Source organism: Lepidochelys kempii, chromosome 6 (genome assembly GCF_965140285.1).
Source record: "Lepidochelys kempii isolate rLepKem1 chromosome 6, rLepKem1.hap1, whole genome shotgun sequence".
NCBI lineage: Eukaryota > Metazoa > Chordata > Testudines > Cheloniidae > Lepidochelys > Lepidochelys kempii.
The window spans coordinates 66,512,783-66,536,862 of NC_136385.1; the positions used below are offsets into that span (position 1 = coordinate 66,512,783).

The 24,080-nt window shown below is 46.7% G+C and overlaps 1 protein-coding gene across 3 annotated transcripts in view; it reads right to left on the reverse strand.

The window, feature by feature from the left end:
* The window catches only part of SLC8A3 (solute carrier family 8 member A3), a 196,684-nt gene that overhangs the window by 13,791 nt on the left and 158,813 nt on the right, over positions 1–24,080 (reverse strand). For 2 of the 3 annotated variants that reach the window (XM_073348492.2, XM_073348491.2), the window contains exon 4: positions 20,323–20,340. The exons of the other annotated variant lie outside the window; for it this stretch is intronic. In XM_073348492.2, coding sequence (XP_073204593.2) covers positions 20,323–20,340 — 18 coding nt within the window. The remainder of the gene's footprint in view (positions 1–20,322; positions 20,341–24,080) is intronic. 3 annotated transcript variants of the gene reach the window in all.

The following is a 24,080-nucleotide window of genomic DNA, read 5'->3' on the forward strand; positions in this document are numbered from 1 at the left end:
GCATCCCCTGTAATGCTAATGCGCCTCAGTCCTTACCTACCCACTCACCCTGACTATTCCAGTCCTTCTTTCCCCTCTACTGCCCACATGCCTCACTCCGGATCTGCAGCACCCTCAGTTATTCCTACCCTGGGCTTCTTTACTGTAAACCTAGACTGAGCACATCAAGCTGACTGCCCTTGCGGCATACGCTGGATTTCAACCCAGGCCTCCAGAAGTGAAAGACTAGTGCATTAAGGGCTAGATCCTGCTCCATTAAAGCTCATGTGAGTTTTCCCATAGTCTTTAATGGGAACAGGATCAAGCCCTAACACACTAGTGATGAAAAGTGCTTGGTTAGGTATCCCTATTATTACAGTACTGAGCACCCCTAAACCTGATTTTAGTAAAACTGTGAACATATTCTACCCTCTTTATCCACATGGTACCACTAGTGATGGCAATGGGAGTTCTGTAGGAGGAATGAGTGAAGAATATGCTGCTGGCCACAAGGTCTCAGTCAATCTGGAGAGGGAAGAAGCAGTTAACAGGCCCATGACTGCCCCCACTTTCACCTCTAGCTTGCCAGAACAATTCATTGCCATTTACAGAATGCTGAGGTGTGATGTGTCCAGGTTATTTCACGGCAGCCGGAGATAGCAATGGGGCCCAAGAGGGACATCACCTAGAGTTGGAATGTAGTGAGAACTGGCAGCACGACCCCAGAAACGTCTTGACTGGGAAAGAGTGTGCGCCTGCAGGGCTGCCCTCATTTTCACTGGCAGCCTGCAAGTACATTGTTTCTATTAAGATTTTTAATAGAAACATCCAAGTTTTTGAGGAGCAAAAGCCAAGATTTCACTGAAAACACAAAAGATCTCAGGGAGAAAAGGTCAGTATATACCAGGGGACATAAATTTCAGTATATACCACGGGACATAAATAATTGTTTTAAAAAATTGTCCTTTACCCTGTCTTGAACCCCTTTATTAGTCTGACAGACACCCCCCTATTCCTCCCCCTGCTTCAGCAACCACAGCTTTAGTGGGATTGAAGCACCAATTCTTGTTACGCTTTAGCACAAGAGCCCTTTTAAGAAAATGTTAATTTGCAGACAAGTTTTCTAGTTTGAATTGAACAAGAGACAGAATCTTTTTATTCCCCTTTGATTAGAAAATTGCTTTGAGCAGTCTCTTCCATTCAGGGCTTGCTGTAACTCTCACCCAGATATATATTCAGAGGGGCAGGCATACACACTCTTAATTCTTTCATTCTGCACTGTAATTATGTTTACATCACATTGTGCATTTCCTAGGGGATTCCTATCACTGGAAACTGTACAGGAAAAAATAGGTCAGGGACCAAGAGGGCTTTCTTTTCATATAAAACTGGATGATTAATCCTTGATGGAGTAAAAAGTGTTCCCAGACTTCTGAAGGTGGGAAACAAGATGCCCCATGTGGTGCTGCCCCTGAGGAGCAATCCACTGAGACAGCCCCTTGTGGTGCTGTCTCTGGTCCTGGATGACTCCCTGAAGGCTCCCCATGTGGTGTTGTCCATGGTAACGACGCAGAATTAACTAATCCATTGATGTGGATGCTGTCTATGGTACTAATTATGGTTCACTCCTCCCCACCGCAGCTTGCTCGGCTAACAAAATGAAAGTGGAGACTGGCACTAGGGTGAAGGTGGGGATGATTATTCATGAATTTATCTTCAAATGCTGAATTGTGATTGGACCTGGCCATGTTTGTTTGCTTTCCCACCGACTTCCATGTGATAGGTTTTTGTTCACATGGCTGCTTGGGGTGGAACTTCCTTTCATGTGACTTTTGGGCTTCATGTGCAAACGCACATATTAAGGATGGAAGAGTTCTCCTGGCCAATCTCAATATACTAGCATCACATGTTTGGGAGCAAGGGTGAAAAGAGGCCTGGACAGAGTAGGAGAGCCTCATGAAACAACGGTTACTCACCTTCTCGTAACTGTTGTTCTTTGAGATGTGTTGTTTGTGTCCATTCCAATCAGGGGTGTGCGCACGCATGTGCGCGGAAGCCGGAAGATTTTTCCCATAGCAGCATCCGTTGGGTTGGTCTGGGCGCCCCCTGGAGTCGTAATTTATGGCACTCAATATAGAGCCCTGCTGACCTGCTACCCCCTCAGTTCCTTCTTACCGGCTACTCTGACAGAGGGGTAGGAGGGTGGGTATTGGAATGGACAGGAACAACACATCTCAAAGAACAACAGTTAAGAGAAGGTGAGTAAACCCTTTTTTCTTCTTAGACTGCTTGTTCATGTCCATTTCAATCAGGTGACTCCCAAGCTCAAGCTCAGAATTGTCCACTGATTGGAGCACTGCCCTTCCAAAGGCTGCATCCATCCCTGGCCTGCTGGGTGATTGCATATTCCGTGATGAAAGTGTGTATGGAGGACCACATCGCTGCTCTGCAGATTTCCTGGATGGGAACCTGTGCCAGGAACGCCATTGAAGAGGCCAAAGCCCTGGTGGAGTGCGCAGTGATTGGAGGAGCAGGCACCCCTGCCTGGTTGTAGCACTCACAGATGCAGGACATGATCCATGATGAAATCTGTTGAGAAGAAACGGGAAGACCCTTCATTCTGTCCGCCACTGCCATGAAAAACTGAACAGACTTTCAGAATGGTTTCATTCTCTCAATGTAGAAGGCTAGCGCTCTGCGGACATCCAATGGGTGAAGCCTTTGCTCCATGCTGCTCAAATGCCGCTTAGGATAGAACACTGGGAGGTAGATGTCCTGGTTGGTGAGAAACTGGGAAACAACCTTCAGAAGGAAAGCCAGGTGAGGCCTGAGCTGGACCTTGTCCTTATGGAACACATTGTAAGGGGGCTCTGATGTCAGGGCCTTGAGCTCAGACACCCTTCTGGCTGAGGTTATCGCTACCAGAAATGCTACCTTGTAGGAGAGAGAGAGCAGGGAGCATGTCACCAAAGGTTCAAAGGGCGGTCCCATGAGTCTGGAATGGACCAGATTGAGGTCCCAAGCTGGGACAGGCTGACCTTTAAGGAAACAGCTGACCATAAGGTTAGCAAAGACCGAGCGGCTCTCTGCGCCTGGATGAAAGGCAGAGATGGCGGCCAAGTGAACCCTTACTGATGACATGGACAGCCCCTGCTGCTTGAGATGGAGAAGATAGTCTAAGATAAGTGGCACAGAGGCGAGCGTCAGGGATGAATGATGCTGCACGGACCAGATTGAAAATCTCTTCCACTTAGCAAGGTAGGTAGCCCTGGTGGAGGGTTTTCTACTGCCTAGGTGGACTTGTCTAACTGAGACAGAGCAAGAGAGCTCCATTGGGTTCAACCATGGAGCTTCCATGCTGTGAGGTGCAGTGATTCGAGGTTCGGATGCTGGAGCTATCAATATCACCGAAGCTTGTTCCCTCCATATCTTGACAAGCACCTTGTGAACGAGAGGGATGGGCGAAAAAGCGCGTAGGGAACGGCCTCCCCATGGGAGGAGAAACACATCCATGATGGAGCCCAGGCTGTGATTCAGGAAGAAGCAAAACTGCTGGCACTTCCTGTTGCATCGCGTGGTGAACAGGTCTAGCTGGGGAAAGCTCCACTGATGGAAGACTGAGATCGCAATGTCTGGGCAAAGGGACCACTCGTGGCTGTGAAAAGACCAGCTGAGATAGTCCGCTCGTTCTGGACTCCAAGGAGGTACAATGCTTGCGGATGTATCAAATGTTCTACACAGAAGTCCCACAGCATGAGGGCTTCCTGGCACAGGGGAGAGGAGCGTGCACCCCCGGTTTGTTAATATATATATATATGCCATGGTGTTGTCATTACTGATACACATTTCCCTGATAAGTGGGTACAGAAAGTCTGGCACGGCAGGCGCACTGCTCTCAGCTCTCTGACATTGATGTGGAGAGCGAGCTCTGTATGAAACCAGAGGCCTTGAGTCCTGAGGTTCCCCAGAAGTGCTCCCCAACCCAGTGATGACACCTCCGTCACTAGGGAGAGAGACGGCTGAGGGCTGGAGAAGGTGATCCCTGCACATACTACCCGTGGGTCGAGCCACCACAGGAGGGAGTTGAGAACCTGGCGGGGCAGGGTCATGACCCTGTCCAAATTGTCACGGGCTGGCCGATACACCAACGCTAGTCAAGACTGAAGACGCCGAAGCTTGAGTCTGGCATGTTGCACCACGTAGGTACAGGCTGCCATGTGTCCTAGAAGTTTCCTTGCTGTGGTAGTGGGAAACTGCCTGAGACCTCATACGATGTCACCCAGGGGCTGAAACCTTGCTTCTGGGAGGTATGCCCTGGCTTGTGTTGAATCCAGTACTGCCCCTACAAATTCTATCCTCTGAACTGGGGACAGCATTGATTTCCCCTCATTCAGAAGAAGGCCCAGTTCGTTGAACGTCGCTCTTATGAAGTCGACTTGTGTCTCCACTTGAGACCTGGAGTGGCCCTTTATGAGCCAGTCATCGAGGTATGGGAACACCTGTACCAGCTGCTTGCGCAGGAACACAGTTGCTTGCCTGTGGATACTTGGCACATGTTCTATCTTCAGAAGCTGTCTGCAGTGTGGCTTGGCCCTCAGGATCAGGTCCCATGGGAAACCACCTCTACCAATTCCACAGGCTTATTTATAAGATCCTGCAGCAATGTGGTCACCTGACAGTATGACACTGAATGGCTGCTGACAGGAGGCCCGTCAAGCCCACTGCCATTGACAGGCTGAAACGGAGAGCCAGCAAGCAGCGGGGCCAGTGACTAGGGCAGAGTTGGAGAACTAGCTGCAGCAGCAAGGTGGTGATGGTGGGTTCCTTGCCGCTACTTCAGCGTTTGAACTTAGGATGGCACAAGCCCATGATGTGCTTTGCTGAGGAAAAACTGCTCTTGGTGAGTGGGTATGTGCCCTGTATAAGAGAGAGCAGGAACTTGCAGAAGGGCGGGTAAATCCAGCAGAGGGACCAAGACATGCTGCAGGAACAGCAAAGCAGGAGGGACAGAGGTTTAGGCAGCTGGAGATGTACCAGCAGCAAGTGATTGAACAGTCAGAACAGGCCACCCAGAACTGGCATCCAGGGTAAGAGGCCAGAAATGACTATCTGAATGCTAGCACAGAAGTTGTGCCTGCTCTGAGTCCCTGAGCTGCTCATGAGCTGGACACTGCTGCTTCTGGCCAGCAGGTACCAGTGCTGGTGTTGCTGGGGCCAGCCAGGTGGATACTACTGCTGCTCCCCACAGTTAGGTCAGCAGCATCCATCACCTTCTGCTCATGGGGCTGCTGAAATGGGTACTGTTGCTTCTCCTAATGACAGCCAGTAGTAGGATTCTCCCTCTGGTGCTGGGGCTGCGGAGAAGACTACTAGTGCTAGTCAACCAGGAGTCTCCTGATGCTGTTGGGATTGCTGGAGGGAATGCTCCTACGTCTCCTGCTGCTGATGAGTTGCATCCTTCTGATCTGCAGGCTGGAGCCGAGAGCCTTCTCCAGACTTTGGAGGCTGCTCTGATTAATGGACATGTCCCACCGTTATTATTTGACAAGTTTCAAGGAATTTCATAAAACAACCAATCAACCAACCGCCTTCAAACAAGTAGATTTGGAGATTGACAAAACGGTCCGGCTGACGCCAGCGTCATCCCCACTGACAAGCCTCATCTCATCAACAAGGGGTGTCAGGATGCCACTCAGAGTCCTTGCAAGTGGCCACTTTGACAACACAAATTTCAGACTGCTGACTTTCTGAACCTGAGTGGGAGGGCTCTAAGAAGTGGGAAGATACAACACAGAGAAGTCTTGCTCTGGCCAAGCACAGAGGCAGGAGTTACTCAGGGATTCCTGTACAGTTTATAAACATCCCAGGTAATGCCACAGACACTGAGGTTTTATGAATCCTGTTCAGATTCCAGCAGATCTCCTATTCCTCACAAGAAGTCATACAGGGATTATAAACTCTGCCTGGACTCTTTTTGTAAACCTTGCCTGGACTCACAAACCCTGCCAGATTGACTGCAAATGTTATAAACCCTACAAGGCCTGCAGAGTTTATGAAATACACAAGGAATCCTAAGGCAGTTGATACAACATTAATCCATTGTAAAAGCAGACACAAATACATCCATCTTTTGAAATCAATAATGTACTTCAAAGTGTTGCAGCAGACCTCTCAAGCTCTACAGTTGGCAATCCTCTTTTCAGCAGATTGGAATAAGTTGGTAAACTGAACAGAGCAACAGAGGCAGCAGCAACTGCCAAAAAACCAGTAGTAACGAGGCACAGTGGAGCTCAGAGACAAGGAGCTGGGAGACAATGGGCACAGGACATGAGAGGGGAGAGGATACCAGAGGCCACAGAGTGGCAGAGACAGGAGTACAGTTAGGTCAGGGTAGCAGCACCAGAGGACAACGTCCTCCCTTTTGGCCCTTTGCTACATGCCTGGGGGTTCCTATTGCACATTTTGTTTTTAGGTAATTAAGAGGCTCATGTCACAGAACACTTAGCAGAAAATGTTTGGAAATGAAAGCATCAAAGGAAATTCCTAGATGATTCATTAAGATGGGGCCAGGTCTGTAGATATGTCTCAATAAGTGAAGGGAAAAAGAAAGCTTCAAATATGTATTTTTAAAAAACAACCAAACATTAGAAAGTCAGTGAAATTCTAAGTTAAGTTTAAACTTCAAAAAATCCTCAAAGTACTGAAGTGCAGAGCTGGAGTACCCCAAACAATCTTAACTCAGCCTCTGTATCTCCACCAGTTCTCCATGCTAATTTAAGAGGCAATCTTATGTCTGGACACTTTATATCTACAATGTTGACAGTATGAGCCACATGTATCAACTAAACGGTGTCATACTCACCATATGTCTGTAAGTGACACCTGTGGGTGCCACTTACACGACCAATTCAGTGTCTGGTAAGCAAGACAGAAAAACCAACATCTCTAGGCACTAAATCCAAGAGTTATAGCATGCTCATCATCACAGTAGCTAAGCCACCTTCAAGTCTCAGATTTTTTAAAACAAATTATTGCTTTGCTTTTTCATTCTCCCTCCTATTTGTTTGTTTTATTTATTGTGGAAAATCTAAGTAAATTAAGCGAGTTTTGTGATTTGTTCTGTGGGTGATGAGGCCCATGGTCGTTCTGCTGTGAGATCCATAATTGACGGGCAGCTGGGAAGAACATTCTGTCTCCTACACTCATGTGTATCACCCTTGTGGCTCATAGTTGTATTGTTCCGCTGTAATATTGTTAATGGCAGTCATGGTCACGTGGAGAGAGCCAGATTCTCAGGTAACCTTGGCCAGTCCCCTGGAGGGCTTTGGAAATCAGGACTAAAAACCTTGATTTTGATTCTGTGTTCCACAAGAGCCAATGCACACAGTGGAGCACTGGGTGTTGCGCTCTCAGGGGACGGTGTGGCATGGGCCACCTGTAGATGGAAGAGGGCATTGTTATGAGTTGCAACCACTTAGACACCTAGAAGCAGAGAAGAGGCCAAAAAGGCCTGATCTTTCTTGATGAGTGCAAGACACTTCTCCTGTGCTTCCCACTAGCCATCACCATAACCTCCATCTTCTCCACGCTGAGTTTCAGCCAACCATTCTTCATCCATGGGTCAATGACTCCATGGTATCTGGGAGAGGGTGCTGATAGTGTTGAATATTAAAGAAATGTAGAGCTAGGCATCATCTGCATAAAGCTGTCACCTGAGACTGTGCTATTGCATGTTCTCTTCCTGCAGCTTCATGTACCCTTCATGCAAAATCGGATGGAGGAGAGGACTGAAACTTTTGGGACTCTACAGATGAAGGCAGAGAGTAGTTGCTTATCCTGATTCTCGGGTGTTCATTTTGAGAGGAAAGATTGGTGTCATCTCAGAGATACCTGTCCACCCAGGCTAAGTCACTGGCACAGACTAGGAGTATCAAATGCCGTGACAAGATCCAGCAGTATGAATATGCCATTTCTCCATGGATAAGAGGTCATCTCGCCTGTTGTGCTTAATATACACATATAGGACTTAACCAACACGTCACCTTCTCAGGGCTTGTCTCCTCTACGGGGAGACAGACGCTGCTGCAATCAATGCAGCATGGGTCGATTTAGCAGGTCTAGTGAAGATCCGCTAAATTGATGGCAGAGCACTCTCCGGTTGACCCTGGTACTCCAGCTCTCCCAGAAGAGTAAGGGAAGTCAACTGAAGAGCGTCTCCTGTTGACTCAGCACAGAGAAGACACCGGGGTAAGTCGACCTAAGCTACGTCAACTCCAGCTATGTTATTCACGTAGCTGGAGTAGCGTAACGAAGGTCGACTTACCCCAGTAGTGAAGACAAGCCCTCTGTCTCTCCCATCTTAGTGATTCTCTGGTGAAGCCTCCCAACCAGTATCTTCACTATGAGGCAGAGAACTATTATTATCCTACATTACAGATGTGGAAACTGAAGCACAGAGCAGGGAGGAGAATATCTCAAGGCCAAAGAGCAAATAAACAGTATTGCTGGGCATAGATCCCAATTGTCCTGGCTCCCTGTCCTTTGTTCTAAGCAGTACATGCTACATTGGCAGGAAATACCAAAGTTAAATTTAAGTCTGGGTTGACCTAAAATACAGGTCCTTGAACCCAGAGGAGTATTCCCTGCAGGAGGTGTATGTCCAGCTGCAGTGTCCAAGAGCTCATTGGATAAATTTGGGAGGCCTTCAGGAGGAGGGATATGATCAGATGCTCCTACCTTCGTGTGCCTCTCTACACCTGAGTGTATCTGAGCGCATAAAACTCTCCCCTCTCCTCCCCAGCAGAAAAATAACAAGGGCTATGATAGTTTTTTTTAAAGACCATTTTTAATTTGGCAGATCAAGTCTGTCAAGGTGAACGCTGCCAAACAGCAGCTTAATTATTAACCAGTCCTGATTTCTATTTTTATCAGCCTCAACACGCAGCTTTCAATGTGGATTGCACCCTGGACTCCTGGCTGTCAACTCCAATTAGCTTGATAAGGTCGGGAGACACCAGGCAAGAAAAGGAGCCTGGCAGTTCTTCCTGGGTTCCCTCCTCTGTCTCTCAGAAATGGGTAAAGCTGGAGGAAAGGCTTTCTCCTAACGCCTTCTAGTCTGAACATAAGCGAATGCAAACATTATTCCTGTTATTTAACATGCAGATTGTGGGAGCACATACAAGTCTCAATCAGGTTAGGCCCCATTTTGCTAGGTGCTGTACAAACATGCGACAATCCTTGCCCCAAAGAGCTCAGTGTCTAAAAGACAAGATCTAACAGGTGGGGAAGGTGGACAATTCCCAGGCAGTCAGTGTTAGTGCTGATAGCTCACGTGAATGGCAATGCAGACTTACAGATAGACTGTCTCCTGATTCAGGGTCACAATCTGCCCACATGGCCTTACCATGGGACAAAATGCTTTCACTAAATGTTTCACTAAACACCTCAAAGCCTTATGCGGAGTTATTCAGTCTGCTAAACCAGTCTGGAAATGTCAGGCTCTCTCTGTGGAGGACGGCGGGACTGTGTTGCAGGGAGTCAGGTCTCTGAGGCCTCCTCTTCCTGGCTCCGCCACTGACTTGCTCTGTCACTTTAATGCTCCAGCCCTCAATTTCCCCACCCGCACCACAGAAATAGCACTTGTCTACTGACATGGGTATCATGTGGGTTAAGTCACTGATGTTTGGGAAGTGCTTTGAGATCGATCCATGGACGGCACTATAGCAGTGTCAAGCATGCTTAGTGTGAGATTGCAGCATTTGAGGCTGAAATACTGGGAACACATCCCTTCTTGGCACTTCTAGTACCAGCCAGAACTGGGAAGGACAGAGACATCTGTGAAAACGGGGTTGCCTGCAATTGGGTGGGGACAGGACTCATTGATCCTCAGGTGCCTACCAAGCTGATGCCCCAATAACTCTCATTTAGAATAAAAACATGGGTGGAGACCCCCGCAGGAGAAAGAGGCTGGATGAAGCTGGGCTACATTCATGACATTTACCCCTTCCTAATCAGCTGGGCATCACCTGGGAGTCGTCTTATTCACAGGGATTTTAGGGGCTGGGGATGCTAACTGGGGAAGAACTGCTGTGAAACGTATGCAAATGAGGAGTCTTAGAAACAGCAGTTCCCAAGGCACTTTGTCTCTTTTTGGCTGGGAACACCTTCACCTGCCTGACCTACCCTCACAATGTGACCCAGCTGCCCCTGCTTCTCAACATCGTCCCTGGGTAGGAAGGAGGTGGGAGCTCAAACTAGGGATAAGGAAGCAGGGACAATGGCTCAGAGAGAGAGATGGGGTGCATGGCCAATCCATCCTGGGCAGGGAGGGTGAGGCGTTTGACTCAAGGGAGTTGGGGGACACAGTGAGGTAATAGGAGTGCGGTTCATGTTGAGTGAGGGGCAAGGAGGCAGAGCAGCTATCGTGCAAAGACAAAGAGGTGATACCAAACAGAGCCGTAGTAATCTCAGTCCTGCAGGACAGCACTCTAAGGCTTTCCGTGTATCTGTTGCCAGTGTGAAACACAATGAGTATCCCACTTGGCTGTGCACCAGCTTGTCAAGGAATAAAGTGACACTGCAGGAGATGCCAGCAGGAGACTCAGAACTGCCCTTCCCCCAACCTGCTCTCTAAAATGCTTGTCACCTATAAGAAAAACCTGAGAAAACCTGGCTGGGTCAGCATCAGCCTGCGCATGCAAGGGAGTCTCCTCCATCTCATGTCCCAGCGGCACTCACTTCCTTCTAGCAAGTGTAGCTCTGTAACAGAACTGCCAAGAGGCTTTTCCTTTTGCTGTTTTTATTCTAAGAGCCAAATTCTGCCCCCACCCTCCTGTGTCCTGGGCACGGGCCCTTCCTATGGCCCAGGAGCACTGGTTAGTGTAGCTGTGCTGGAGGGTGAGGGGACACAATCCTCCACCTAACTTCACAGATTAGCTGCTGGGCTGTGGCTCCGCTGGCCCCTGTCCAGGGCACAGCAGGGCTTATGTCTTTGTATTACAGAAGTGCTAGAGGCCACAGCCTGAAGTGAGGGCTTCACTGGGCTCTATGCTGTTTAAACACAGAAAAAGAGACAGGCTCGAAGACTTACAAGGAGAGTATTATGGAGGGTTCTGAAGGTGGATAATGAGGTAGCTTTGCAGATGTGTATGGGGAGCTCCTCCCAAGCACGGAGGGCAGCATCGGAGAAAGCACAAAGCAAATTTAACAAGTGGGTGCCGGAGGCTGGTATGATGGGCCGACTGGAGGCAGAAGTGGACCTTTTGATAGTGAACCAGAGATGATAGGTCAAGTGGGGATTGGTCATGAAGGGCCTGGAAAGTAACAACAAGTAGTTTATGTTTGATGGGGGAAGAGAAGGGGAACCCAGTGGAGGGATGCAAAAGAGGAGCAATATGGGCAAAGCGATGGGATAGGAAAACGATCTTTGCAGAAGTATTCTCAATGGGTATGAGTGGGGCAATATTGTCTTTGTCAAAGCCAAAGACAAGGATGTTGCCGTGATTGAGATGTGAGATGATGAGAGCCTGGATGAGCATTTTAGCTGTGTGGATGGACAGGAAAAGGCTGCATCTTGGAGATGTGCTGCAGAAAGAATTAGCAAGATTTAGATACTGCCTGGATGTGAGGACTTAGAGAGAGGTCAGACTTGAAGGTGACACCCAGGTAACGGGCCTGAGGGACAGGCAGGATGGGGGTGTTATCCACATTGATCAAGAAAGGAGGTAGTGGGGAGGGGCTGGAACTCTGTTTTGACCATGTTGAGCTTGAGCTGATGGCTAGACATCCACAAGATGTCAGTGGGACAGGCTGAGCTTTTAGTTTGCACAGAAGGACACAGGTCTGCAGTAGAGAGGTAAATCTGTGAGCTGTCTGCTTAGAGATGGAAGCTGAATTTGTGTTTGCAGATGAGATCATCCAAAGATAAGGGAAGAGAGAGAAGAGAAAGGGACCAAGGACAAAGCCCTGTGGAACCCCCGTAGAAAGCTGGAGGGGAGATGAGGAGGATCCTCCGAAGGACATGCTGAAGGAATGATTAGAGGGAGAAAGAGAACTAAGAGATGACAGAGTCATGGAAGTCCTGGGAGGTCAAGATTTCAAGAAGAGCATGGTCGATGGTGTTGCAAATGGCAGACAGGTCAGTCAGGATAGAGTCCTGGTTCTGAGCTTTGGCCAGGAAGAAACTTTGCTGAGAGCCATTTCAGAGGAGTGTATGGGACTGAAGCCAGAGTGGAGAGGGTCTAGGATGGAACTGTAGGAGCAGAACTCTAGACAGTGATTGTAAACAGCATGTTCAATTAAATTAGAGATGAAACGGAGAAGAGGTGGTAGTTGGAGAGGCAAGTGGGGGAAAGGGCGTCTTTTTTCAGAAGGGAGAGACTACAGCACTTGGATATTGTGAGGGGGAGAGAGTCAAAGGAGAGTGAAAGGTTAAGGAGAAGAGTAGGAGATAGGATGAGACTGGGTCCCAGGGACATCCGGTAATGGGATGAATGGCATCACTGGGGTACATGGAGGGGAACAAATGATAAATGTCTGCATCTGTGACAAGGGAGAAGGACAGGAGAGTCCGAGGAGGGGAAAGGACAGTTCAGTCTCCATGGCCCATTCAATCCTTGGCTTTTCTGCTGAGATAGAGACAAGGTGGCCATTTAAGCCACTTGTAACATGGACATCTGTCTATTAGAAAATACACCAACTTCAGCAAACAGCCATCAACTGGCCACAACTTCAAGTCATTCTCTGAACTAGAGCGGATTCCAACCAGAAAACTAGAGGCTCTCACAGAGCTCATTAACCATCCTATGAGCTACCCAACGCCCATGTCTGGAATGCATTTTTCTGCAGATGAAGTTCACTCTTTTTGGGGAATGCAGTGTTAGGAAGAAACTGAAATGATACTTAAAATGGGCTTTTTCTTGCAGCTGCATAATAATAAAATCCCAGCTAAGTAAAATAAATCTTGGGCACGAATGAGCTCATCTCCCCTGAGAACCGTCTATCAATCAGTTGGACTTGGGGAAGACTGTTGGCTAAGAGATAATCTCATTTCTGAGGTTAGCATATTGATATGTCTGTAGCTGAACACATACACATACACACACATTCTGAGCACTGAATATTCTATGTGCCTTTCTAACAACAGGGGGAGTGTGAATTTAGATAGCCATTGAAAGTTGTTTTGAGATGTGATGCATCTGGCATTACATGTACCAGCTTATTAAATATGAGCTAGGAGAATCAGCACCCTTACGAGTGGAAGGATTTTGTGTTGCTGAAGCACCGGATGGGGCATCAGCAGACTATTCCATTCTTGGCTCTGTCACAAACTCACAATGGGACCTTGGGCAAATCAACTGTCCACTTTGTGCCTCAGTCGCTTGTTCTGTAAAATGGGGATATGAATACTTATCTACTTCACACTGGGATTAGCAGCATAAGACTTCATTCATGAATAGCAAAAATGTGCTTTGAGACATTTGCTTAGTAATGGGTGACTAGAGGTTAGGATACTCAGTTCTAATAAGCACCCAAACATTTGGATGCTTCCCCGAGCCTTTAATCAATTATCTGAACCTCTTCAGCCTGAAAATCTTACAAGTACAGGGTCTGGTAAGATTTCCAGTAATTCCTGCTTTTGGTCATGCTGCAAATACCACACAAACAATCATGTTCATGGCAATTTGACATGTCTCTTTCTGAACCCAGCCAGCACCAGAAAGGACAGAGATAATTGCAAAAATGCAAGCTAATGAAGCAAACAAGCTATCCTAACTTTTTTGAATGTCAGAAAAGGTTTGGATTCAATTTGAGATTTAGGTTAAAAGTCCAGGTTTTTCCCTCGCTCTGAACTGGCTCACCTAGCCCTACTTTTGGCAGAGGCAAAAATTACCATATTCCCTGACAAAAGAGGACAGGCAGACATTCCTACAGGAATACTAGTAAATTTATCAAATACCATTACCATTTCTCCATATTAATATTATGCAGAGTAGTCATTTCCCAATATTAACAACAATAAGAATAAGACCAATAAGAATTATGAATTCCCCAAAGTGATGAAAATAGGTGTGTTGCAAAAATAGCTACTTTAAGTAGAGAAAACATGGCTTTGTGGTTAAAGCAAAGGGTTCCAGGTCCTATTTCTGTCACTGCTGTTAACTTGCTGGATGACCTTGTGGAAGTCACTCTGGCCTCTGTTTCTCCATCTATGGATGGAGCTAATGTTCATCCACCTCACAGAAGGTTTTTGTGGTTCAATTTACACTTGAGGTCTTTGGATGAACAATGTCACTGAAATATTTATCGTATATTTAAAAATCAACATGTTAAAAGTGTACTGACACGTGAGATTATTTTAAACATCTCACTTACTTTTCATTATTTACACTGTTTGCCTTGTGCATTTCTCTTATGTTGTACAATAAAAATATATTTGTCAGATTCACATTTGTTTATACTCAGTTTCAGTTTCAAAATCTCTCACACTAACTGTGCTGTACCATTTCCATTGCAAACACTGCAGGGAATGTTTAAATGAAAACAAAAAAATATGAGCAGTGGCATTTTTTTAAATTTTACAGAAACATCTGTGTTGGTCTGAGGTTTGATAAAACCTTCTCTCTAAAGATTTACACTGTGGTTCTAGGCCAACCCAACACATTCATTTCATGCAGTCAGAATCAGATACAGTACTTTAATCTAGCAGCCATCATGTGCATCCTAAAACAGTTCTTTTCAAAGTTCATTGAGCCACAAATATGGATTGCAGAACCAGTGTGGCTCAAATAAGCACTGACTTGAACATATGCCCAAAGCTCATCCAAACCCATTGAGTTTAACTCATTTTTAAAAAAATATTTTCCATTTTCCATGTGTTTCTTTACTTTCAGGGTTGGGAGCAGCAGTGCCAATAATGCCCCCAAAAGTTGCTCTCATGAGATTTGCAAACGAAAATTATTGGTAATCTTGCTAGGCAGCTCATCGTTGTGTGATTTCAGCACACCCCCATGATGCAATCACATAGAAGCTAGCTGCAAAGAAAGGAACTTCTCCAAAATCAGGGGCTGCTTGGACCAGAGAGTCTCGGTTTGGGCCATCTGTGTCACTGATACGTATCCAGAGTTCTAGTGTGTATGCAGACAGAAGTGAATATCTAACCACTTGAGCTTTCCTCCTCACAAGCCAGCTAAGGGGCAAGCAGTAGGCAGAAGCCTAACATCAGTGCTCTGTGCTGGAGGAGTGAAGAGCCAGAGCAGCAGGTGCCCTGGCCCTAAAAGCTGCCGGGTTTCTGGAGAGCAAACAATGGTGGGCGGAAGACATGACATACACACACAAGGGAAACAAGAATCACCAGGAGAAATGTGAGACATCTAGGGGGAGACCAAAAGGGGGCCAAGTGACAGAGCCATTAGGTCACTCAGGTATGTTTATACTGCAATTAAGCACCCATGGCTGACCCATGTCAGCTGACTTGGGCTTGCGGGGTGGTAAAATTGTGGTGTAGACATTCGGGCTTGGGCTGGAGCCTGGGCTCTGGGTCCTTCCCCTCTCATGCAGTCCCAGAGCCTGAACATCTACACTGCAATTTTACAGCCCCACAGCCCAAGTCTCCTGAGCCTGAGCCAGCTGACAAAGGCCAGCCACGGGTGTTTAATTGCAGTGTAGACATACCCGCAGGCTCAAAGACAGGTCAGTGGGGCAGCTGCAGGGAGATGAGGAGCTTGGTCAGAACAGGTAACATGAGAAGCTGGGAGCGGGGTAGATGACAAGCTTCAATGTAGTTTTCAATGTAATTTTTACAAACAATCCTGAATGCTTGCTTTTTCTAAATCTAAAATGACATGGACTAAGTGAAAATGTCACCTCCATTTCTCCTTATTAGCCACGATTGGTGGTGCTCTAATGTGTGTTTCTGCTGTGTGGGGGTGTGGATATTATTGATATTGTTCTGGATATTTTCTATCTTGGTATCTGTAGTTTTAAACACGTACAAGGTACAAGTGACACCAGCCCAGCTCTGCACAGAATTCATGTGCTGCACACAACTGACTTGACATTAGATAAACATAGCATTGTAGACAGCCTGGCGAAAGGCGGGTGGACTCTAGCCAGTGTGACGGAGGGGGAACAGGGTACGCTACCCTCAGGACCCTTCCACTTCCTCCAGGTCAGAAATTTGGCCGTTTTTTATTAACTGAACAGCAACTTTCCATAGCTGGTGACATATTATCCAGTAATACCTGCCAAAGGCAATCGAATTTGATCACAGAGTGGAAATTATATTAATACAAATGATTAGGTTCCAGGGGTTCTGATCAAATTAAGTGGCTAGTGAATTAAAGCAACAAAATTGCTGTGAGAAAGGTTGCACTTGACTCATTTCCCATCCTGCTGAAGTTGAAGAACTGACAAAATTCATAGGAGAAAAAGGCCTCTTAAAGGATTCCCAGCCCAAGTGGGTCAGAGAAGTTTTTCATAAGCATCCTGAACTGAACTTCGGGGATTCTGTGACCTTTGCTGTCATTAGTTATCTCCTAATTAGCCCCGTTTGGGATTCTGGACATACTCTCTGGACAACTGCCTTAGAGTATTAGGAATTGAAGGGGGTAGCATAAAGATATTTTCCTCTTGATTTGCAATGAAGTCTTGGATATGGTCTTTGATCCGAATCATAGAATATCAGGGTTAGAAGGGACCTCAAGAGGTCATCTAGTCCAACACCCTGCTCAAAGTAGGACCAATCCCCAACTAAATCATCCCAGCCAGGGCTTTGTCAAGCCTGACCTTAAGATTCCACCACCTCCCTAGGTAACGCATTCCAGTGTTTCACCACCCTCCTAGTGAAAAAGTTTTTCCTAATATCCAACCTAAACCTCCCCCACTGCAACTTGAGACCATTACTCCTTGTTCTGTCATCAGTTATCACTGAGAACAGTCTAGATCCATCCTCTTTGGAACCCCCTTTCAGGTAGTTGAAAGCAGCTATCAAATCCCCCCTCATTCTTCTCTTCCGCAGACTAAACAATCCCAGTTCCCTCAGCCTCTCCTCATAAGTCATGTGTTCCAGTCCCCTAATCATTTTTGTTGCCCTCCGCTGGACTCTCTCCAATTTATTCACATCCTTCTTGTAGCGTGGGGCCCAAAACTGGACACAGTACTCCAGATGAGGCCTCACCAATGTTAAATAGAGGGGAACGATCACGTCCCTCGATCTGCTGGCAATGCCCCTACATATACATCCCAAAATGCCACTGGCCTTCTTGACAACAAGGGCACACCGCTGACTCATATCCAGCTTCTCGTCCACTGTAACCCTTAGGTCCTTTTCTGCACAACTGCTGCCGAGCCATTCGGTCCCTAGTCTGTAGCGGTGCATGGGATTCTTCCGTCCTAAGTGCTAGCTTCTGCACTTGTCCTTGTTGAACCTCATCAGATTTCTTTTGCCCCAATCCTCTAACTTGTCTAGGTCCCTCTGTATCCTATCCCTACCCTCCAGCGTATCTACCTCTCCTCCCAGTTTAGTGTCATCTGCAAACTTGCTGAGGGTGCAATCCACACCATCCTCCAGATCATTTATGAAGATATTGAACAAAACCGGCCCAAGGACCGACCCTTGGGGCACTCCACTTGATACCGGCTGCCAACTAGACATGGAGCCATTGATCACTACCCGTTGAGCCCGACAATCTAGCCAACTTTCTATCCACCTAATAGTCCATTCATCCAACCCATACTTCTTTAACTTGCTGGCAAGAATACTGTGGGAGACCGTGTCAAAAGCTTTGCTAAAGTCAAGGAACAACACGTCCACCGCTTTCCCCTCATCCACAGAGCCAGTTATCTCATCATAGAAGGCAATTAGATTAGTCAGGCATGACTTGCCCTTGGTGAATCCATGCTGACTGTTCCTGATCACTTTCCTCTCCTCTAAGTGCTTCAGAATTGATTCCTTGAGGACCTGCTCCATGATTTTTCCAGGGACTGAGGTGAGGCTGACTGGCCTGTAGTTCCCAGGATCCTCCTCCTTCCCTTTTTTAAAGATGGGCACTACATTAGCCTTTTTCCAGTCGTCCAATGAGTTTTCAAAGATAATGGCCAATGGCTCTGCAATCACATCCGCCAACTCCTTTAGCACTCTTGGATGCAGTGCATCCAGCCCCATGGACTTGTGTTCGTCCAGCTTCTCTAAATAGTCCCGAACCACTTCTTTCTCCACAGAGGGCTGGTCACCTCCTCCCTATGCTGTGCTGCCCAGTGCAGTAGTCTGGGAGCTGACCTTGTTCGTGAAGACAGAGGCAAAAAAAGCATTGAGTACATTAGCTTTTTCCACATCCTCTGTCACTAGGGGGTTGCCTTCCTCATTCAGTAAGGGGCCCACACTTTCCTTGACTTTCTTCTTGTTGCTAACATACCTGAAGAAACCCTTCTTGTTACTCTTAACATCTCTTGCTAGCTGCAACTCCAGGTGTGATTTGGCCTTCCTGATTTCACTCCTGCATGCCCGAGCGATATTTTTATACTCTTCCCTGGTCATTTGTCCAATCTTCCACTTCTTGTAAGCTTCTTTTTTGTGTTTAAGATCAGCAAGGATTTCAATGTTAAGCCAAGCTGGTCGCCTGCCGTATTTACTATTCTTGCTACACATCGGGATGGTTTGTCCCTGTAACCTCAATAAGGATCCTTTAAAATACAGCCAGCTCTCCTGGACTCCTTTCCCCCTCATGTTATTCTTCCAGGGAATCCTGCCCATCAGTTCCCTGAGGGAGTAAAAGTCTGCTTTTCTGAAGTCCAGGGTCCATATTCTGCTGCTCTCCTTTCTTCCTTGTGTCAGGATCCTGAACTCGACCATCTCATGGTCACTGCCTCCCAGCTTCCCATCCACTTTAGCTTCCCTACTAATTCTTCCCGGTTTGTGAGCAGCAGGTCAAGAAGAGCTCTGTCCCTAGTTGGTTCCTCCAGCACTTGCACCAGGAAATTGTCCCCTACAGTTTCCAAAAACTTCCTGGATTGTCTGTGCACTGCTGTATTGCTCTCTCAGCAGATATCAGGGTGATTGAAGTCTCCCAGGCCTGCGATCTAGTAACTTCTGTGATTTGCCGGAAGAAAGCCTTGTTCACCTCATCCCCCACCATAACTTGGGCATTATGAACATGTATGAATGGTTCACCTTAAACTCTTCCTAGAACAGGGGCAGGCAAACTTTTTGGCCTGAGGGCCACATCGGGTTTCTGAAATTGTATGGAGGGCTGGTTAGGGGATGCTGTGCCACCCGAAACAGCCAGGTGTGGTGTGGCCTGGCCCTCGCCCCCTAGCATCCCCCCTGCTTCTTGCCCCCTGACGGCCCCCCTGGGACTCCTGCCCCATCCAACCCCCCTGTTCCCTGATGGCCCTCCGGGGACCCATGCCCCATCCACGCCCCCTGCTCTCAGGCCCCTGACTGCCCCCAGATCCCCCGCCCCTAACTGCCCCCCGTCGCCCCATCCAACCCCCCATCTCCTTCCTGACTGCCCCCCCAGGACTCCTGCCCCCTGCACTTCCAGGTGTTCTGTAGAGCTGCTTCTGTCACAGCAGTTAAGCATCTGTCAGTTCCAAGCAGTGACACTTCCTGATAGTTGTAGTCCAGTTCAGGACTCTTATAATTTTCAGAAGTTTTTTTTGTCCAACTATATTTAAAAAACAAAACCACAAGCCGTTCTCTGCACCTTCGAGTGCCTGCTTCTTGTGCCAAATGTTTCTTTAGTGCAAACTCAACCATGATCAAACCTGGAATTGGAGGGATAACAAAAATACAGAAGGAATAACCCATACTACAATGTGAGCTTAGCAAGGCAGGGCATTCTGTCCAGATCTTTCCCCCTCTGGGTGTTGGGGAGGTCTACACTGCACTCTCTTCTTGGTGGCACATCAATTGTTCTCTAGGAGGCACTTATACCCAAACTTCCAGGAGGTTTTTTTGGTCTGCCTTCCACGACGAATTCTGGGGGTAATGCCACACTTAGGCCCACTCTGTTTTATTGTAAGTAAACACTATAGATGCAGAAAGGAAGGTGTGTGACTGGGACTGGGAGGTGAGGTGTCCAATGTCCTAAACTATCAGGAGCTGTAGGTTCAGCTGTATGTTATTGGAAAGGTCATTTCCCCTAGATTTGTGGCAAAAAAACTTGGATTTGAGTTTTGACCTCATGTGTCAATAATTAGTGCATGCTTAATATATCCGCTCCTTGGGTACACAGCCTCACTAGTAATTGTGACACAATGAGCATGAGCACAAAAGTCTCTGACTGAAGAAGAGAATGAAATCAAAGCCACACCAACAGAGCAAAGGAGTGAAAGCAGTCTTACCTTGAGTGAGTAGCAGCGCTGTATGAAACGAAAAACAAAAGAAGGAAAGAAGAAAACAGGAAGAGAGTTAATTTCCCATTTGGAGATGACGCAAAGGCTATTTGCAGATGACAAGTTTTAAATGAGTGATGAAGGTGGCTTAGTGCAGCATGTGAACGCTCTGTAGCCGCATGCTTGGTGCAGATTTGTGAGCATGCCCAGTAGCAGCAGGATGAGAGTGAGGCTTGAGAGAACAGGTGCGTCCCCAAGGGCTCTGTGTTCAAAAGTATTCCCCCTCCCCTGTGAGCGAAGACAGAAGGATGGAACTTGGGATGGGATGGGATCGTGGGTAAGGGACAGGAAAAGCGTGTGGGGATTGTCATGCCTGATATCAGGGTCTGAGATGAGCCAAACTGTCCCAAAATGAGTTGGAAGTGTCCCTGCTTGAGGCACACTCTGTAGAAGTGGAGAGGGCTTGCCAAAAACAGGAAGGCCTTGGTACACTGATGCACTGTCAGATCTTCTCTTGAATATCAGATGTGAGTGCAGGCAGTAGCAGCAGTGACGGGGTTCACTGAGAAGAACGTGGCCAGGGCAAAGAGTGTTTATAAAATGGGCACTGACCCTAGGACCAATGGAGATGGAGTTAACGCTGCTCGGCATCATCCCCAGTAATTCACAGGGAAGTCCTGATTTTCACAGGAGCATCCTGTGCCCCACAAGCTTAGCTCACGGAGATTTAGAGTCCCAGATGGGCTGTAGATGTCACAGTGAGCCATCATGTTGAGTCTTCACAGGTCTCTTGGCTTCCAGTTGCACCTATGCGTGATGCTATTGCACTGACATGTGCCACACCGTCTCCCCCACCACACAAGGATGCTACTGCATTGCAACCAGGCATTGCAAATGCAGTTATTTGGTCCTGCAAGATTAGTACAGGCTGACGTACTAGAGTGTAGGAGGGGGCGATAAGAAAGGAGAGAACAGCCTTGTAAGGAACAACATAACTTCCCAGTTCTAAAAATGCTCAGTATGGTACTCCTGTTGTCATCGACTGTGATTCCCTGACACCCTCTTCACCTCCCCTATCTCCTTCATCTCCATAGGTGTCACAAAGAAAGATTCAGCTGGACCCTTTCTAGGTTTTATCCCTAGAAAACTGTGGCCAATACTCAAGCAAACCAGCTCCAAACTAATCTTACCAAGATCTAGATAAAATGCTTTATATTGGCTGAAAATAGCAAACCTCCTTTGTATAGGAACCGAGCCCTAGTTCCATAACTGATGTTTGCCCTTCACCCATCCCTCAAACAGGAAACTGTGCAACGGACATCTCAAGATCGGGTTGTGATGATGTGAAGATTTGGTTAAATAATGATAATGCTCTCATTACCTATTACTATAGCTCTTTCAGTCCAAGAATCTCACAACACTGTACAGACAACTAATCAGTATTGGCACCTCCATTTTGCAGATGCTGAAATGGAGGCAAAGAAAGGGGTTACGGTGAACATTTGAACTTACCCACCTAAACTGTGGGTTGATTTTTCAAAGCTGGGAAAAAGAACCATGAGTCTTGATTCTCAATCCCCTCACTACATCTACCAGACAATACTCTCAGAAACATTTTTTTGATTCAAGTTTCAGTGAAGTGTCTGAGAAGGAAACATCAGTCATAGGATTTGGTGCGAACATGAAAACATCAGTGGTGCTATACATGATCACAGTCCGCCTGGGGTCTGGCAGTAGCTCATTGTCCTTCTGTGTCTACGTGTGTTTGTGTTCTCTGATGTGCTTCTACTGAAAATAGCAGGGCCATTTCAGCAGAACACAGTAGGGAAGAATGCATCTGCCGTTCTCCTAAATGTACTAGGCGCCTGCTGTGTGGTGCACTGTCTGAGGTATGTCCTAACACTGCACTGATTTCAAAGGAATGCCCATGGAATGTCAGCGGCACAGCTGATGTCTCAGAAGATCAGCAATGAAAGGAGTCTGAGTAGACTCAGGCCTCTACATTTAAAGCCTCCTATGGGTTTTCAGAGTCTATTCTCACGAGATCCTAAAAGGAGAAGGTGGGCCCCCAAAGTAACTATTTGAATGATGAAATACTTTTGAGAATTCACTCAGGAAAGAGAAAAACTGATACCACTAGCTAAAGTCGGGTATGGTGTAGATATGAAGTTTGAGGTCTTTATTCTATAGCTCTCCCATTCCAACTCACTCCTAAAATGCAACTCCCCTGTCTGTTCCCGTCCTGGGGCCTATATACAGCTCTGGCAAAGCCCCATGTATCCTCTGGCAAACTGGACCTAACTTCTATTGCAAGACCTCCTAGTTGTTGTGACATTTCGAGGAGGTGGAATAGAAATGGTGCAGTAGCTTCAGGAACGTTCAGAAACGGAGATGTTAACTGAATTAAATATGAACATTAATAATAAAATTGGTACAATAATTTTGGTGTTACTGGTTTAATATTAAATTCAACTTATTTTACACTACTTTGAAATTTTTCATGTGCCACAGATTTTTTGGTATTAACCATATGTATCTGCAGATATTCAAGAGATAAGGTGGGTGAGGTAGTATTTTTAATTGGACCAACAGAGACAAATTTGAAAATTTTGAGCCACACAGGGCTCTTCCTTCAGGTCTGGGAGATGTACTCGGCACATCACAGCTAAATGCAAGATGGAACAGATTGTTTAGAAACTGGTCTGACAAAAGATATTACCTCACCCACCTTGTCTCTCTAGTACCTGGGGCTGACACGGCTGCAACACGACTGCATGTCTGCAGATAGTAATCACAGATTGCAAAAGGTGTCAGAGGTTTGGGAAATTGTGTAGGGCACAGTTTGCATCTCTGGCATGCTGGGAGGTTGTTTGGGATGGTGGGGCATGCATAAGAACTGGATGTCAATATCCACATGTACTTTGTTATTGTTATGTTTCAGAGCTAACATCCAATTGAGATTAAGAGGAGACACATATTTTAGAGCTAGTGTTTCAGGATGTTTGCAGTCTCAGGTGGGCATGATTATGTTGCTTAAAGCTGGTTCATGTTTGGAAGTTTTCTCTGAAACCTTAAGAATTAGAAATATAGAGCTTGAACCTCAACTGATATAAACAGATGCAGTTCCAATGACTTCAAATTTTCTTAAAACTAATGGTTAGATTCTGGATTCTCATTCCATAACAAGAGTGGATGCTGTGACAGATTTCATGGCTGCAGAATTGTGGGGAAACACAGTGTAGGAGCACATTTTTGGTAGTCCAGAGCCCAGTAACATGATGAAAACACTGCCAGCAGCTGGAAAACCAATTGTTATGCTTATTGCTGAAAGCAGCTGAACGGGGGCCTTTCTGACCTTAGCACAACTAACAGACCAGGAGGGGAGGGGGAAGTGAGTGACCTTGAGGAGTAAACATGACCCTGTGCCCTCCTGACTTGAGTTGTTTTTCCAAAGCATGCAGTTTTGCAAGATGGAAAGTCTGCCAACAGTTAACTATTGCTATACAGCCGGTTGACTGATAGAAACTACAGGCTGGATATCTCCACACTTTACTTAACTTCTAATCAGCAGTTTCTTTTGATGAGCAAGCTATGCAATACTAACAAAGTGGGTATAAAAAGAGGAAGAAATCTCAGCTCGGACACTTGAGCAACCTGGACACTAGAACGCTTGGACACCTCTCAGGTTCCCCTGGAGATGGAAGGCTGGCCACTGGACATTTGCAGTTATCTACTCGGGACTGCCTCAAGATCCCGGGTAAATATGA